Source organism: Macaca mulatta, chromosome 13 (genome assembly GCF_049350105.2).
Source record: "Macaca mulatta isolate MMU2019108-1 chromosome 13, T2T-MMU8v2.0, whole genome shotgun sequence".
Classification (NCBI taxonomy): domain Eukaryota; kingdom Metazoa; phylum Chordata; class Mammalia; order Primates; family Cercopithecidae; genus Macaca; species Macaca mulatta.
The window spans coordinates 6,495,515-6,511,326 of record NC_133418.1 but is presented as its reverse complement, the minus strand read 5'-3'; the positions used below and the strand labels follow the sequence as shown (position 1 = coordinate 6,511,326).

The window sequence follows — 15,812 nt, the reverse complement described above, 5'->3', positions numbered from 1 at the left end:
TACACAGAGTTAGAAATATATCTATGTATACCAACATATATACACATATATACATACACACACACACACACACACACACACACCCCTACAATCATTTCTGCATCTGTCTACCTGGATATAGAAGTAAACATGAGTTCGTTCTAATGTCTGATTCCAATCCAGTACCACAGGGTTCATTCTGATCTTGTGTGGCCTTATTTGTAACTTCTTTTTCTGACTACAATAAATCTGGCTTCCATTTTTTAAAGCATTTATTTATTTATTCAGTCATTCATGCATTCATCCATAGTATAATGTAATTCTGAATTAGTAACCCATATCCCCATGTGAAACAAATTTACAACTAGAGTACAGTATTCATGTCACATCTTTTCGTCTTTAGCCTTAGTTTCTACTCAAAGCACCATTTTTAACATTACTTAGGTCATCATTTTACCCTATGTCCTTCAGTAAAGTTATGTCATATATTTCTAATATAGTTAGATTCACTTGTCGCAATCTGCTTTCCATCCTTGTGTTGCTCACATTCGGGTTGATATTTTAAAATTCCACACATTACAGTTGATTTTTTGTGGTGTACCGTTCTATGAGAGTGGACAACGCACAGTCATATACCCACCACCGCACACCATGCAAAACAGTTCCATCACAACTAAAAATTCCCCACTGTGATCTCTGCAATCAGCCTCTACACCTCCCGACAACCCCTGGCAACCGCTGAGCTGTTTTCCATCATTATTGTTTGCCTTTTCCAGAATGTCATACAAATGGAATCTTTTCCCCTTGATCAATTGCTCATTCATTTTCATTCCTGAGTAGGATTTGATTATATGGTTATTGTATAGGTATACCACTGTGTTACTTTTTTCTTTATTTCTTTTCTTTTTTTTAGAGACAGGGTCTTGCTATGTTGCCTAGGCTGTCCTCAAACGCTTGGACTCAAATGATTCTCCCTTCTCAGCCTCCTTAGTAGCTGGGATTATAGGCACACACCACCTCACCTGGCTGTTTATCTATCGATTCACCTATTGAATGACATTATTACTACTTCCAGATTTCTGTTAATAATGATTAAAGCTGCTACCAACATTTATAGACATGTTTTTATGTGCATATAAGTTTCAAATTCTTTTAGGTAAATACCTAGGAGTGTGATTGCTGGATCATACGCTAAAGCGTATGCCTAACTCTATAAAAACTACCAAATTGTCTTCCGAAGTGGCTACACCATACTCCATGCCCACCAGCAATGAATGAGAGTTCTTGTTGATTTGTGTCCTTAATAGCACTTGGCATTGTCACTTTCTTGGAATGTGTGCCCTCTCCCACATCAGCACCTATTCTTTCTACGGAAGCCATTGCCCTAGAAACATACTCTGCGACTGAAACTTCCCTTATGGCAAGAGCTGAAGCAAGAGTCATTCCTATTTTTAAATCCAGGTCTTTATTTTGCCTGTGCAAATATGAATGCAGGCATAACTAATAGTTAAGGCTTTTAAAATATATACATTTTGAGGAGGAAAAGAGGAGAGAGAAAGAGGAAGAAAGAAGTAAGAAGAAAAAAAAAGGAAAGAAAGAAGACTCATCTTTGGGTAATTTGCAACATATTACATAAGGATGGAATATTGAGGTCATAATTTGCAATCACAGAACTCAAAAATATAAATCTGTTATAAAATGTTAATGATAATTATATTTACTGGGATTTGTTTTTTTTTAAAAAAGCTAATTTCTGCAATCTGTGAGCTTTCGGTGAGCCAAAAGCTTTGCCCTGGGATGCAGTTCCAAGGGATCTTGAGGCTTCCTCTTCGTGGGTGAAGGGGCAGTTTGCAAAGATACATGCCTAATGGTCTCATCTTCTAAAACTCTTAGTTGTCGGCTTTTTTGGTTTAGGACACCACTCCAGCCTTCAATCTAAAAGGCTCTCCCTGTACGTTGCTCTCCTCCTTGAGTTCGAATAGGTCACCCAGGGCCTTGACTCAAGAATGGAGGATAGGCGCTGTCTCTGAATCTCTTTGGCAAGTGAGGAGGAGGGGATGTCTCTTCTCCTGAGATGCTCTTTTCTGTAAAACAGACGCTGGTTTCACCGTGGCTGGATGGCAGGGAGTCTGGATTTGCTTCACAGATTGGAAGTGACCTCACATGGGGCAGCCTCTTTCCATCCTACAGAACTTCTACTTGCCATAGCACTCCCAAAGGCCAGGGTTTCCAGGGCCCCAAAGAGCACACGAGGTGATACCAGAGTCAGAAATATGCCTCAAACTGTCTTGTGTAAGTCTGAATTTGAGTCACTACGTTGTACCTTCAGCTTTCTGTTATATACCCATTATCAGGTGGTGGTGGAGTGAAGTTGGGGAGGAGAAAGGTGACTAAAGAATCTTTCATTTATAAGAAAATTAGATTAAAAAGCCTAAAAACGCCTTGCAGATTCCATAAAAAAGTAGTGAGAGTCCTGTGTGCACACTTTCCTATACTTGGACCGGGGATACTTTGCACTTTGCAAAGCCCTGCCTGGTGCAGTGTTTCATGCGAACCTCACAGTCAAACCTGGCACTTCACTGGGACTGAGACAAATGTCCCATTTTCTAGGTGAAGAAACAGGCTCTCTTGGGCAGTCACACAGCTTTTAAAGGGTGAATCGAGCTGGAATTAAGCTCTGACCAAGTTCCATGCCACACAGCTGCAGCCACATAGCGTCGCCCTGACAGTCGACCCCGTGAAGCAGGAGACAGAGGCTGCATCTTCACTGTTGTTTGTCCTCTGTTTTTGTAGCATCCCCGGGAACTTCCCCATCAGCCAGGGGGTTGTCCCCACCACCCTTCACCTGGCTCTCCAGTTGGCTGAGACGCTGCTTCATCTTCATCTGGGTGGCGTTGTACTCAGCCAGGAGGCGTGCAAACCTCGTCTGCAGGGTGTCCAGGGAGGACCCCAGCTGCTCCACCTTCTCCTCAAGGTCCTTGGGGTCCGCCCCCGCCCTGGCCAGCTCCTCATCAATCAGGTTGTCCTTCATCAGGATCTGCCGTCCTTTCTCCTCCAGAGCCTTCTTGGCTTCGGGGTACTCGGTGAGGGCCTCCATGAGATCGTCCTTGGAGAGGCAAAACAGGTCTGAGTAGCCGATGCTGCGGATGTTGGCCGTCCTGCGGTTCCCCGATTTGCTCCCCTTGATGTTCAGGATGCTGATCTCCCCGAAGTAGCTGCCATCGCTGAGGACCACGAACTGGGTGACCCCATCATCGGCCACCACGGCCAGCTTGCCCTCATTGATGATGTACATCTCCTTCCCAATGTCTCCCTTCTTGCAGATATAATCCCCAGGGCTGAACACAGTGGGCCGCAGCTTTAGCACCAGCTCCACCAGCAGCCCCGCTTCACAGTCCTGGAAGATGCGAACCTTCTTCAGCGTGTCCAGGTGCACGTTGATGGCGATCTCGGCCTTCAGCTTGTCTGGGAGGCTCTTCAGCACCTCCTTCTCATCCACCGTCTTCTTGTTGGCCCACAGGTAGTCAAACCACCGGATAACCCGCGTCTCCAAGTCCTTGGTCACCTTGCGGAACTGCATGTACTGCTTGATGGAGTCGATCTTGGCCTGGAACTCTGCCCGCGAGGCGTTCATATTCGAGATCATGGAGCCCACATTGCCCACGATGGTGGCAAAAATCAGAACGCCCACCAAGAAGTCTATGACCACAAAGAGATACTCCTCGTCTTTCACAGGGGGTGGGGTCTCACCGATGGTGGTAAGGGTCAAGGTGGACCAGTAGAGGCTGTAAATGTACTTCCTGGAGAGGCGCCCATGCTCTGGGATTGAGATGTTTGGGTAGACCCAGGAGTCTGTCCCAAAACCAATGAACTTGGAAATAGCAAAGTAGATGCAGGCATTCCAGTGGATGATGACGAGAATGTACAAGACCAAGTTCCCAATCCTGAATATATTGGGGTAGTTGGTCCTCGTCTCTGTGCGGTCAAAGAATTCAAAGAGCCGGGAAAACTTCAGTAGGCGGTTGAACCTCAGTTCTGGGTAGTTCATGCCCACCTTTAAGTAAGCCAGGTCGGTGGGGACCAGGGATAACACATCCAGCTTGAATTGCATGGTCGTCTTGTAATGCTGCCACAGCCTGTTGGTATCACTGACCATTAAGCCTTGCTCAAGAAAACCTAAAGAAGAAGATGGAGGTCACTCGGGCATCACAGAGGCCGACTTTTTTGACCACAGTACAAAGAAACATCTTTTACCTCATGGCTACAGAATATGCAGTGATACATATATAATAGAAATTATTTCAAAACCAACACTTACCATGACTATAGGAAATGCACTCTGATATTTTCTGTTCTATGAGGTTCTATCTCTTCTATTGAATTTTTTTAAAACATAGGTCGATTGAGTAAATTTAAGTATAAATGAGGTATTAGATGATAACAAGGAATGACTATTAAATTTTAAAAGATAAAAGGAAATTATGTACATATTTTAAAAAAGGATCCTTTAAAATTAGAGATACATGCTGTAAATCAAAAACTGATGGTGGGCCAGGTGCCGTGGCTCATGCCTATAATCCCAGTACTTTGAGAGGCTGAGGCGGGTGGATCACCTGAGGTCAGAGGTTCGAGATCAGCCTGGGCAACATGGTGAAACCCTGTCTCTACTAAAAATACAAAAATTAGCCAGATGTGGTGGTGCACCCCTGTAATCCCAGCTACTCGGGAAGCTGAGGCATGAGAACAACTTGAACCCAGGAGGCAGAGGGTGCAGTGAGCCAAGATCGCACTACTGCACTCCAGCCTGGGCAACGGAGTGAGACTCTGAGTGTTTAAAAAAAAAAAAAAAAAAAGAAAAGTGATGGAGGCGATCTCAATTGATTTAGAGGTTTATTTTACCAAGGTTGAAAGTACACCTAGGAGAAAGAAACACAAGTCACAGCAGGATCTGTGGCCTGTGCTTTTTCCAAAGAGGATTTTGAGGATGTCAATACTTAAAGGGGACAGAGCAGGCAGCAGGCAGGACAGGAAAGAAGAAAGAAAAGAAAGGGTGGGTAGGCAATGAGGCCAGTAGTTACATTCTTGTGAGGCTTTGATTAGCACTCAGTGAATCTACATGTGAAAAGAGGGGAGAGGAGGAAAAGTACATTATGCAAACTACATTTTACATAAGATAAAGTAAGCATGTGAAATTACAGCTATCTGTTTGGGAAGAAAAGGAAGGCAGCTTTTGCATGACTCAGTTCCCAAGCGTAACTCTTCCCTTTGGCACAGTGAGTTTGACTTCCCGAGATATTCTATTTTCTATTCAAAACACTAAAGTGCTTACTGCCTGGGGTTTGCTTACACCAGCCAAGAAAAGGGTGGAAGAAACAAAAAAGCAAAAACAAAAACAGGAAAATGAAACAAGAAAAGGGTGGATGAAACAAAAAAGCAAAAACAAAAACAGGAAAATGAAACAAGAAAAGGGTGGAGGAAACAAAAAAGCAAAAACAAAAACAGGAAAATGAAACAAGAAAAGGGTGGATGAAACAAGAAAAGGAGCAGATGAAACAAGATGGGCAGAATGTTGATAACAGCTGGAGCTGGGTGAGGGTACATGGGGATTCATAACACTATTCTCTCTGCTTTTGCATACATTTGAAAATATTAATAATAAAAATTAAAAACACACAGGCCATGGCCTCCCAAACTGATTTCACCAGTCAGCAATGGGGCACAACCTGCCTTTTGAAAACACCTCGCAGGAACACAGCTGTCCTTGGTTGCACGTGACTGTTACCCAAGGGGCTTTAAAAACATATGAAGTTCGGGACCCACCCCCAAAGAATCTGACTGGTCTGGAGATGGGGTGGACACCTAGAGCCAGGGGCATTATAATGGGTGAAATCAATTAAGGAGGCCATGACCCACATTCTTTTTTGTTTTTTACATTTTCAAAAAAGCACAAAAGTAGAGAGAATGATAGAATTAGTCCTTTTAAAGTTGTGGTGAGCATCAGTATTTCCCCGAGGGCTGTGTGAAATGCAGAGTGCCAGCCTGCAACCCAGAGTTGGCTCCTGGAAGTTGGGGGCAAGTCCAGCAAGTTCCAGGTGATGCTAGGGCTGCGGGTCCATGCCACTGAGGCTAGACTGGGGTAGGACGTCCCACTCTGCTCAATCTGAAAATCTAGTGTGCCGTCACAACGAAGAACACCCTGCTTCCCAGCCCCCAGTTCTTCTTAGCATTATTTGTTATACATGAGTTACTGAGGGCCTCGATCATTACGTAGCCTCCTGTGCCTCCAGCCTCCTCCCCACTTCTTTAAGGTGTCTTCTCACAATTCTAATGATGTTTTCCTTGGGGTGTGATTCCTGTGCCTCCCTCTCTCCCAGCTTCCTGCTGAATCTTGAGTTGCTTAGGATACTACCCAAGCACAAGAAGGCATAGGGTTAATGTCTGAGTCAGGGTGTCTCATCCCACTGAAGCTGGGCTGAGACCAGGGAACATCAGCCCAATGGGCCACTTACAGAGCTCGTGTGTCTATGGAGTTTAACATGACTGCAGTAGGGGAGCAGATGGCCAGGGCTGGCTAGGTCACCCATGCAAGCCTCAGCCTGTGTATCCGAGGTCTTCTAAGTTATGCTGCTAGGCATCAGTGTGGAAGCAAACGGTGGACCAGTCTGGCATGGCTGGGCAGTGACTGTGGACTTTGGATAAGTCACTTGGTGTCTCTCACATTGGTTTCTAAATCAGCAAGATGGGAGGTGATCATGCCTGTGCTTCTTGTCTCATGCAGTGGTTCTAATGAAGATGCCAGACACGCTTGAAATATTTTGTACATGGAGCCACACAGAGGTTGGCTACTGTGATCTGCTGGTCTTTGCATCAACAGCTATAGCATAGCATAGCTTATTTATTTTATTTTATTTTATTTTATTTCATTTTATTTTATTTTTTGAGACAAGGTCTTGTTCTGTAACCCGAGGCCATGACTCCCTTTAGTCTTGACCTCCTGGACTCAAGCAATCCTCTCACCTCAGCCTCCTGAGGCACACACCAGCACGCCCAGCTAATTTTTTCTTTTTGTAGAGACAAGGTCTTGCTATGTTGCCCTGGCTAGTCTGGAACACCTGGCCTCAAATGACCCTTCTGTCTTGGCCTCTCAGAGTGCTGGGATTACAGGTGCCTGCACCCATGCCTGGCCTGGCACAGTTTTTAGTTCAAAAATCTTGGAAACAGGGCCTCTACCAGCTTAGGCAATGTCTTTGTGCAGATTAGAAAAAGACGTCCCAAGCGCACACAGTTCAGCACCTAAGAAATGTGAGGGGTGAGTATCCTTTCCCATCCCCAACCAGAGATGATTTGAAGGAAGTCCTCATTCACCGGGGCCCTATTTCAGATTTTCATTCTCCACATGTTAAAACTCCTCTGAAAGCCACGGAGTAACATGTCCTGGATCCTCTGACTGTCTGAGAAGAGAAACTCCAAGATTGCCTGAGCTCTCCTTCCTGCTCACCCCAGTGTCGAGTAGTGAGAGCTGGAAAGGTCCTTCGAGATTGCAGTTTGGCCTGCTTATTTCTTTTTTTTTTTTTTTTGACAGAGTGTTGCTGTGTCGCCTGGGTTGGAGTGCAGTGGCATGATCTCCACTCACTGCAACCTCTACCTCCCGGAGTTCAAGCGATTCTCCTGCCTCAGCCTCTCAAGTAGCTGGGATTACAGGCACATGCCAGCAGGCCCAGCTAATTTTTTGTATTTTTAGTAGAGATGGAGTTTCACCATGCTGGCCAGGCTGGTCTTGAACTCCCGACCTCCAGTAATCTGCCCACCTTGGCCTCCCAAAGTCCTGAGATTACAGACGTGAGCCACTGCGCCTGGCCCAGCCTGCTTATTTCAGAGGTGACAAAAAGAAGGCCCAGAGAGACAGCCTGACTTGCTCAAGGTTACACAGCTTGTTGGAAGGGCAGAGCCCAGAGCTTAGGTGTCCTGGCTTCTACTCAGTGTCCTGTCCAAGGGTTCCGTGTAGAGGGGCTTGAGGCCGCACCACCTACCCTCATGGTCGTAGGTCCCCAGACCTGCCTGGCCTCTCATGGTCAAAGGTCGGCAATGTCCCATCCACTGTGCTGGGTCTCCCGGAACATGCCTGTGGGCGCCATGGTCCCCTCCCCGGGCCTGGGGCACACTCACCTGTCCGAGCTCGCACGAGCGCATCCAAGGCATACAGGACATCTGCCGAGTAGTCCAGGAGCAGCCACAGCATCAGGTACTCGGACTGCAGCTCATCGAAGCAGGCCCTAAAGACGCCAATTGGGAGATGGATGGCTGTGTGTGTTACTGGAGCATGGGCCACCCGTGTGTGGGCACCGGCTCTGTGCTGAAGATGCTGGATCATGTCATCTGGGAATGGCCCTGCCTGCATAATCACCCCAGCTTCCGATGAGGCACCACTGTCTCTGAGAAGCTTTTCTGTCCCACAGTCACAGAACTCCTGAGAAGAGCTAAGACTGACCCCAAAAAGCGGCCCCATTGCGTCTCAGCAGAGAGCTACAAGATCCTAGGAGGTACTGTTTTCCAGGCCTCACTGGCAGAGTCACGTAAAGGGGCTACGGACCTGCCCTTTCTGGGGTCAAATTTCAACAAAAAATAAGAGAATGTCTGAGAGATTAATAATGGAACAGGCAGTAAATATTTTCTACCTTCTCCATCTTTCTGCTGTTTCCCACACAGGCAGCACCCCCAGCTCTTCTCCTAGCCTCACAGACACAGCAGCCTGCCCCTGCCGCCCCCCTGCAGCTTGCTCAGCTCCCCAAAGCCTCCTGCCATATATATATACACACATATATGTATTAGCCGGGCGTGGTGGCTCATGTATGTAGTCACAGCTACTCGGGAGGCTGACGCAGGAGAATCGCTTTAACCCGGGAGGCGGAGGTTGCAGTTAGCTGAGATTGCGCCACTGAACTCCAGCCTGGGTGACAGAGTAAGACTGTGTCTCAACAACAACAACAAAAAAAGTAGCAGCTTGTCCCTGCCTCCCTACCCTGCAACACATTCAGAACCACCCACTTATCCCTCCAAAGAGAAGCAAACGCCCCTGCATCCTCCTCGTACAACTCACTTGAGGGGACCCCACAGTGCCGGAACCCTGACTGTCCACCTTAAGCTCAGTTCTCCACCCATGCTTCAGAGCAACCTGATGGTCTTCTTGGGGAACCTTCTATTTTTAAAGGGAGAAACTGAGGCACAAGAACCCCATGAGGGGTCCAGGCCTCAGGCCTCCCGAGTGAGAGTTGGAGCTCTGCCTCCTTGGCCTGGTGTCTGGTTCCCTCCTTTCCGCTGCATCTCCCACCCCCTGCTGCTCACCTGCAAATAAGCAGACACCAGTTATAAAAGACAGGCAGGGCGATGGCGGTCAGCCAGCGGTAGTACAGGTTGCTGGAGGGGTCCACCACGATCGCATCCTTCTTCTTCGTCTTCTTCCTGGAAACCCACACACACACAAACAGCGCACTGTGTTTCAAGACTGTAGCTTTGGAGGGTTTGAGAGACCTAGATTCCCTTAGAAACCCTACGGCCATTTTAGGCTGAAGCCCAAGATGTGGCTGTCCACAACAGGGTCCTCTTAGTTATCAAGGGAGTCACAGGGAGAGTCCCTGTAGGGGAAGACAGGCCGGGAGGTTGGGTAGACTCCAGAGGTCCTTTTCTCCCAGTTCAGTCCCAGGAAGTCACAGTTGACTATAAGGTCATGGTGATGACATTCCCATGTGCCCATGGCAACATCCACACCCTTCAGGATGCTGAGAATGAAAATGCAGCATGGCAATGTCACAGAGGTCTGCTGAAGTCTGGGGAACTTCCAGAAAATGCTGATTCCCGGGGCCCACTCATCTCTTCCAGGGCTGGGCCTGGGAATGTGCATTTAAGCATTGCCTGGATAGTTCTGAGGCAGCTCCTCTCTGGATAGAGTTGGGAAGCCCCACAGTATTCCCTGGAGAACCCTCTCAACCCCCCTCACTGTGTTTGTGCGGACGTGGTAAAGGCTGATTTCCATCGCGCCTCTCCATCAAAAGCCTGGGAATAACCTGTTATGTGGGCCCGCACTGAATGAAAAACATAGCTTAGAGGGCTTAGCTTTTATTCTTAGACTTTCCCGCAGATTCAAGTTTACAGGCTGTACTGGAGACTTCCTTTTCGTTGGGTCCATGTGTCCCCTCTGCCATCCCATGTGACCCACGCTGGCCTAGGCTTGCAGAGTGCTCCTGTGTCCCATCGGAGACCCCAGGGACTTCCTGCCTTCACCGGGATGCTGGGGTGCGAGGTCACTCACCGACGGGGCTTTGGGACGTTCCCAACAGCTCTCATCACCACTGAATCTGGGTGAAAGTTTGTGAACATTGTATCTTCCAGTTCCCCAGAGAAACCCTCAGCCTACCCTGTGTAGCCCACTTGTGAGGGCAAACGAAATGCTTCGAGTGGGGGGGTCACATGAGCAGGCTCACAGGGACAGCCCCCGGCTGCCCACCTGAGGCTGCAGACGAGCAACTCTCTTTACTTGTAAGCCCGCCTTGAGTTCTCAGAGCTCGGAGAGGATTCTTTCCGCAAGATGGGGGCTTCACATGGTCTCAGGAGGCATGGTCTGCAGCCTGGGGCCGACTTTTCCTCAGCTCCAAGCACCGCCTCCCCTCCAGGGCCGACGCTAAGGCCCCCTGATAGCGTTGCTCCAAGACACCCAGCCCTTGAGCCCTGCGGGGAGGTGGGGTCAGGCCTGCTGGGACCATGGCACCCGGTCCTTAGAGGCAGCTTCCTTCAGTACTTCCTCTTCTTGTTTTAGGTAGTTTTTTCTCTCTTCTTTTTTTCTCTTCCTTCTTTTCTGCCTTGTTGCTGGATGACGCCGAGGGACATTGAGCAGTCTTCATATATCAACGACATTACCAAGTGGAAAGGGCAGGCTGCGGAGTGACGGAAAGAGAGCGCGGCGTACGGCGTAGTGGAGAGAGGGCGCGGCGTGCGACATCGTGGAGAGGGGACGTGGCGTGCGGTGTCGTGGAGAGAGGACGTGGCGTGCACCGTCGTGGAGAGAGGACGTGGCGTGCGTCGTCGTGGAGAGCGGGCGCGGCGTGCGGCGTCGTGGAGGGGGGCATGGCGTGCGGCTCGTGGAGAGAGGGCGTGGCATGCAGCGTAGTGGAGAAACGGCATGGTGTGCGACGCCGTGGAGAGAGGGCGTGGCGTGCGACGCCGTGGAGAGAGGGCGTGGCGTGCGGCGTCGTGGGGAGGGGGCGTGGCAGGTGGGTACTTCCGGCGCTTTGGGACGGAATGGGGTTATTGATTTGCTATTATTATTCCTGAAGCACGAGGTAAACCACCCCATTGAGCATGCACTGAGAAATTAATGGCTCAGTCAAATGTTCTACAATTTCTGATCTATTTTCGTGAGCTCCTGGGAAGTCACAAACAGCCAGAGACTGGAGACGTTTTGAGGTAGGAGGACAGAGACCCGAACCCACACATGGAGGTTGGGAAAGTTACTGGGAGTTTTGGAAATCCCACTCCAGGCTCTCTGTTCTGAATGGAAGGGTGGGGCCTGCCCGTTGTTCTTGAAACCTGTCTCTGGATCCGATGAAAACCTGGGCCTTAATGAGAAAGCCAGTGAGCAAAAGGGAACCAAAATTCGAAGAGGCGGGTCTGTGACACGTGTAGTGGCAAACACATGTCGTTGCAGGCTGGCAAATGTGGCCGGGTTCAGACACGCCTTCAGACTTTGCTTGGCTGCGAGGTGGTTCCGGCAGTGTCCGCAGGACAGTCCTGTGAGCGCAGGGTTTTCTTCAACATATGACTTTACACTGCTCCCTCTTCTTTACTGGGTGTCTTTTAAGGGCTAGGAACTCTTATAAAGTTATCTAATGAATACATGTAACATTTCTTCAAGGCAGGCAGTGATGCCCCATTGAATAGTTGAGGAAACAAAGGTTGCAGAAGGGACAAGGCCTGGAGTCCCCTTTGGGTCCCTCTGATTTCTCTCTTCCACACTCTGAAGGAAGGCATGGGTTGAGAGATAAATTCTGCTAATTAAACACTCATTGAAAAAGATCCATCCACAATTACCTAACACTTCCTATGGAAATAATCGAGGCTGTGTGCAATGCGTGTGGAAAAATAATCACCGCCATTATTCATGACAGTCAAAAAGGGAGAGCCACCGAATCACACCACAGTACAGGCCCATCCTCAATGGTGAATTCTATGTGGCCATTTAAAACGCTGTTTCAGAAGACATGGGCAAACAGCTCTAAGTTAAAAAGCAGACTACAAAGAGTTTATCATAATAGCTGGATCAGTTCTCTATTTCTGCTGGAACAAATTACTGCAAAGTGACGCAACATAAATGTCTTATCTTGCAGATCTGTAGGTCAGAAGTCTGCTGTGGCTCTCACCAGACTAAAATCAAGGTGTTGACAGGGCTGCCATCCCCCAGAGGCTCTAGCGGGGCTCTGATTCCTGCTCATTTGGATCTTGAACAGAATCCAGCTTCTTGCGATTGTGGGGCTGAGGTCCCTGTTTCCCTGCTGGCTGCACCTCTCGAGGCTGTGGCTTCCTTAGCTCCGGTCCCTTTCCTCCATCTTCAAAGCCAGCAGCGATGGGTCGAGTCTCCCTCACACTGTGACTCTCTTCTTCTTCCATTTACTTTTTCCGACCCACTCTTCTGCTTTTAAGGACTCATGTGATTACATTGGGCCCACCCTGATAATCCAGGATAACCTACCTGTGTTAGTCTATTCTCATGCTGCTAATAAAGACATACCCAAGAGTGGGTAATTTATAAAGGAAAGAGGTTTGGACTCACAGTTCCACATGGCTCGGGAGGCCTCACAATCATGGCGGAAGGCAGATGAGGAGCAAAGTCACATCTTTTGTGGTGGCAGGCAAAGAGTCTGTGCAGGGGAACCCCCTTTTATAAAACCATCAGATCTCGTGAGACTTATTCACAGCATGGGGAAGACCTGCCCCCACGATTCAATTACCTCCCACCAGATCTGTCCCACTACACATGGGAATTAGAGGAGCTACAATTCCCATGATGAGATTTGGGTGGGGATACAGCCGAGTCAAATCGTTACCTATCTCAAGGACCTTGAATTTAATCACATTTACAAAGTCCCCTTTGCCATGTAAGGTAACCTGTTTACAGGTTCTAAGGATTAGGATGGTAGACATCTTTTGAGGGAGATTGTTCTGCCTACCACACAAGCCAATATTTATTGAGCACTTACTATGTACCAGGCACTGTTCTGAGCACTTTACAGAGTAACACATTTAGTCTTCACTCCCACCCTGTAATAAGACACTATTACAATCCTCATTTCATAAGCCAGGAAACAGACACACAGAGAAGTTAGATAACCGGCTTATATGGTTTGAATCTGTGTTCCTGGCATGGTGGTGGATGTCTCAGGGTTTAGCACCAACCCCTTGGTGCTTTGCTTGAGATAGTAAGTTCTCTTGAGATCTGGTTGTTTAAAGCACCTACCCCACCTTCCTTCTGCTCCTGCTGTGTAGGACTCCTTGCTCCCGCTTTGCCTTCGCCATGATTGAAAGCTTCCTGAGGCCTCCCCAGAAGCAGAAGCTGCTCTGCTTCCTGCACAGCGTGCAGTACCTCAAGCCAATTAAACCACTTTTCTAATAAATTACCGAGTCTCAGGCGTTTCTTTATAGCAATGTGAGAATGGACTAATACACCCGTCCAAGGTCACAAAGCTCTGAGGCAACTGAGTTGGGAAACAGATGCTCTTAACAACTATATGTATATATAAAACATATTGTATCGATCTCTTTATTCAATATATATGCTTAGGAAGAAGTTGGAAGTGTATTTGTCAACATGTTAAGTGGGGCTATCTCTGAGAGTGGAATTCCACGGTTAGCATGAAGTGCGATTTTTGTGTGTGTATGCCCCTGTGTGCTTTTCTTGCTTTCCAAGTTTTCAGCAAGAGTATTTCAATAAAGTGAATTAGAATAAAAGGTGATTAAAATCATTAAATGAAAAGAGCAAGGAAAGTTACCCCTCTGTCCTCCAGGGTGATGTGAACCCCGGTCTCTTTTCAGCCACTGGAGTCTTAACGTCAAGTCACCAGCAGACGGCGCTGCCCTCAAGCTTATTGGGTGAGCTTTGCCCTGCAGTTTAACCAGACCGGACTCAGCTTGCCTTGTGCAAGATTTGTGGCCCTTGATTACGGGCCTTCACCTGTCCTCTGGCTACCAAACTGCCGAGGGCCTAGGAAAGACCCAGCACCATTGGCTACATCCCCAAATCCACCCAGCACTGCCCCAAAAGAACCCTACACAGAGCTGCAAAATGCTGCTGGTTTTGGCTGGGAACAGTTTGATGGGGGAGGGAAAATTATTCAGGACTAAAGAGACCATATGAAAATGACAAAAACGGAGTGGAAGAGTCAGGGAAGATGTTCATAAATAATTTTCATGTGTGCCAGTTGTCCTCATTTTGGGACAGTTTCCAGTTTTGTCCCTTGGTCCTTGGCTTCGAAGTGGACCCGTGAAGTGAGCCCATTTATTGAAAGATTGAAGAGCTGGGTGCAGCCCATGCTATCCACCCACATCCTTGCCCACACCCCAGCCCAAGGACAAAGATGTCGAGAAACCCCCAGGACCTCTGTCCATGGTTTCAGTATCTGTAGCCTCTCCCTGCCTGAAAGACTGGGCTGCAAGGGTGTTTAGTGTCAGGTTTGGCTTTAAGTCTAACACAGATCACTATAGCTATTGCTTTGTAGAGAAAATCGTCTCATTTTTCTTTATGGATGGTATTTGGTCTCTGGATTTGATGTCCAGATTTATGCAAACAAAAGACATGCTTCCTTCATGGAGAAAATAGAAAAAAGTTCTATCTGAGGAACAAAGAGAGAAATAGCAAGAAAAACCCTTGACACATTTCTCTGTCAGTTGGAAGTCACGAAATCAGCATTTCTCACTGACACTGATATTTTTTCCCTAATCTCCAAGTGAGACTCCCCCTCCCCAATAGTGCCACTCTGTCCCTAATCTGCCACCTTAGTATCTGGTGACGGAAAAAGGAATTACAGCAGGTCACCCTTTCAAGAGGCTATTCTCTGGACATATTTAAATTGCCTTTTTCCACTGCTCTGATTACCCCACCAAAATTGGCCCAAATTGACCTTAAAACAAGAGCATTTCAGGCCAGGCATGGTGGCTCACGCCTGTAATCCCAGTACTTTGGGAGGCTGAGGCGGGCAGATCACGAGGTCAGGAAATCGAAACCATCCTGGCTAACACGGTGAAACCCCGTCTCTACTAAAAATACAAAACAACTAGCCGGGCACGGTGGCCAGGCGCCCGTAGTCCCAGCTACTCGGGAGACTGAGGCAGGAGAATGGCGTGAACCCGGGAGGCGGAGCTTGCAGTGAGCTGAGATCGCGCCACTGCACTCCAGCCTGGGCGACAGAGCGAGACTCCATCTCAAAAACAAAAAACAAAAAACAAAACAAAACAACAACAACAACAAACAAGGACATTTCACTGGCACTCAAGAGCCTGAGGCTGTAGAATAAGAAAATGCCTTTTCATCATTAAGGAGAATCTCCACTGCTCTGTCAAGGAGCTCCGGTTCTGCACCCTCAGATATATCGGGGTATAGATGCTACAGCTTAAAGCATTTATCTGATCCAATTCCTTTGCTTTATAGATGAGAAAAATGAGAGCCAAAGAGATCAGACGACTTCCCCAAGAAGTCACACAGATCTCATCCCTCCCCCACTTCTGTCCTCAGGGATGGAGTTCCAACGAAAGGAACGGGATTCTAAAATATTCTACTGGTGTTCTGGGAG

The 15,812-nt window shown here is 47.9% G+C and overlaps 1 protein-coding gene across 1 annotated transcript in view; it reads right to left on the bottom strand.

The window, feature by feature from the left end:
• Nucleotides 1-1,425: 1,425 nt before the first annotated feature.
• CNGA3 (cyclic nucleotide gated channel subunit alpha 3) overlaps nt 1,426-15,812 on the bottom strand; it is an 86,242-nt gene continuing 71,855 nt past the window's right edge. The window contains exons 6-8 of the mRNA XM_001101944.5: nt 9,322-9,438; nt 8,146-8,252; nt 1,426-4,155 (exon numbers count right to left, since the gene is read on the bottom strand). Coding sequence (XP_001101944.3) covers nt 2,744-4,155; nt 8,146-8,252; nt 9,322-9,438 — 1,636 coding nt within the window. The 3' untranslated portion in view covers nt 1,426-2,743. The remainder of the gene's footprint in view (nt 4,156-8,145; nt 8,253-9,321; nt 9,439-15,812) is intronic.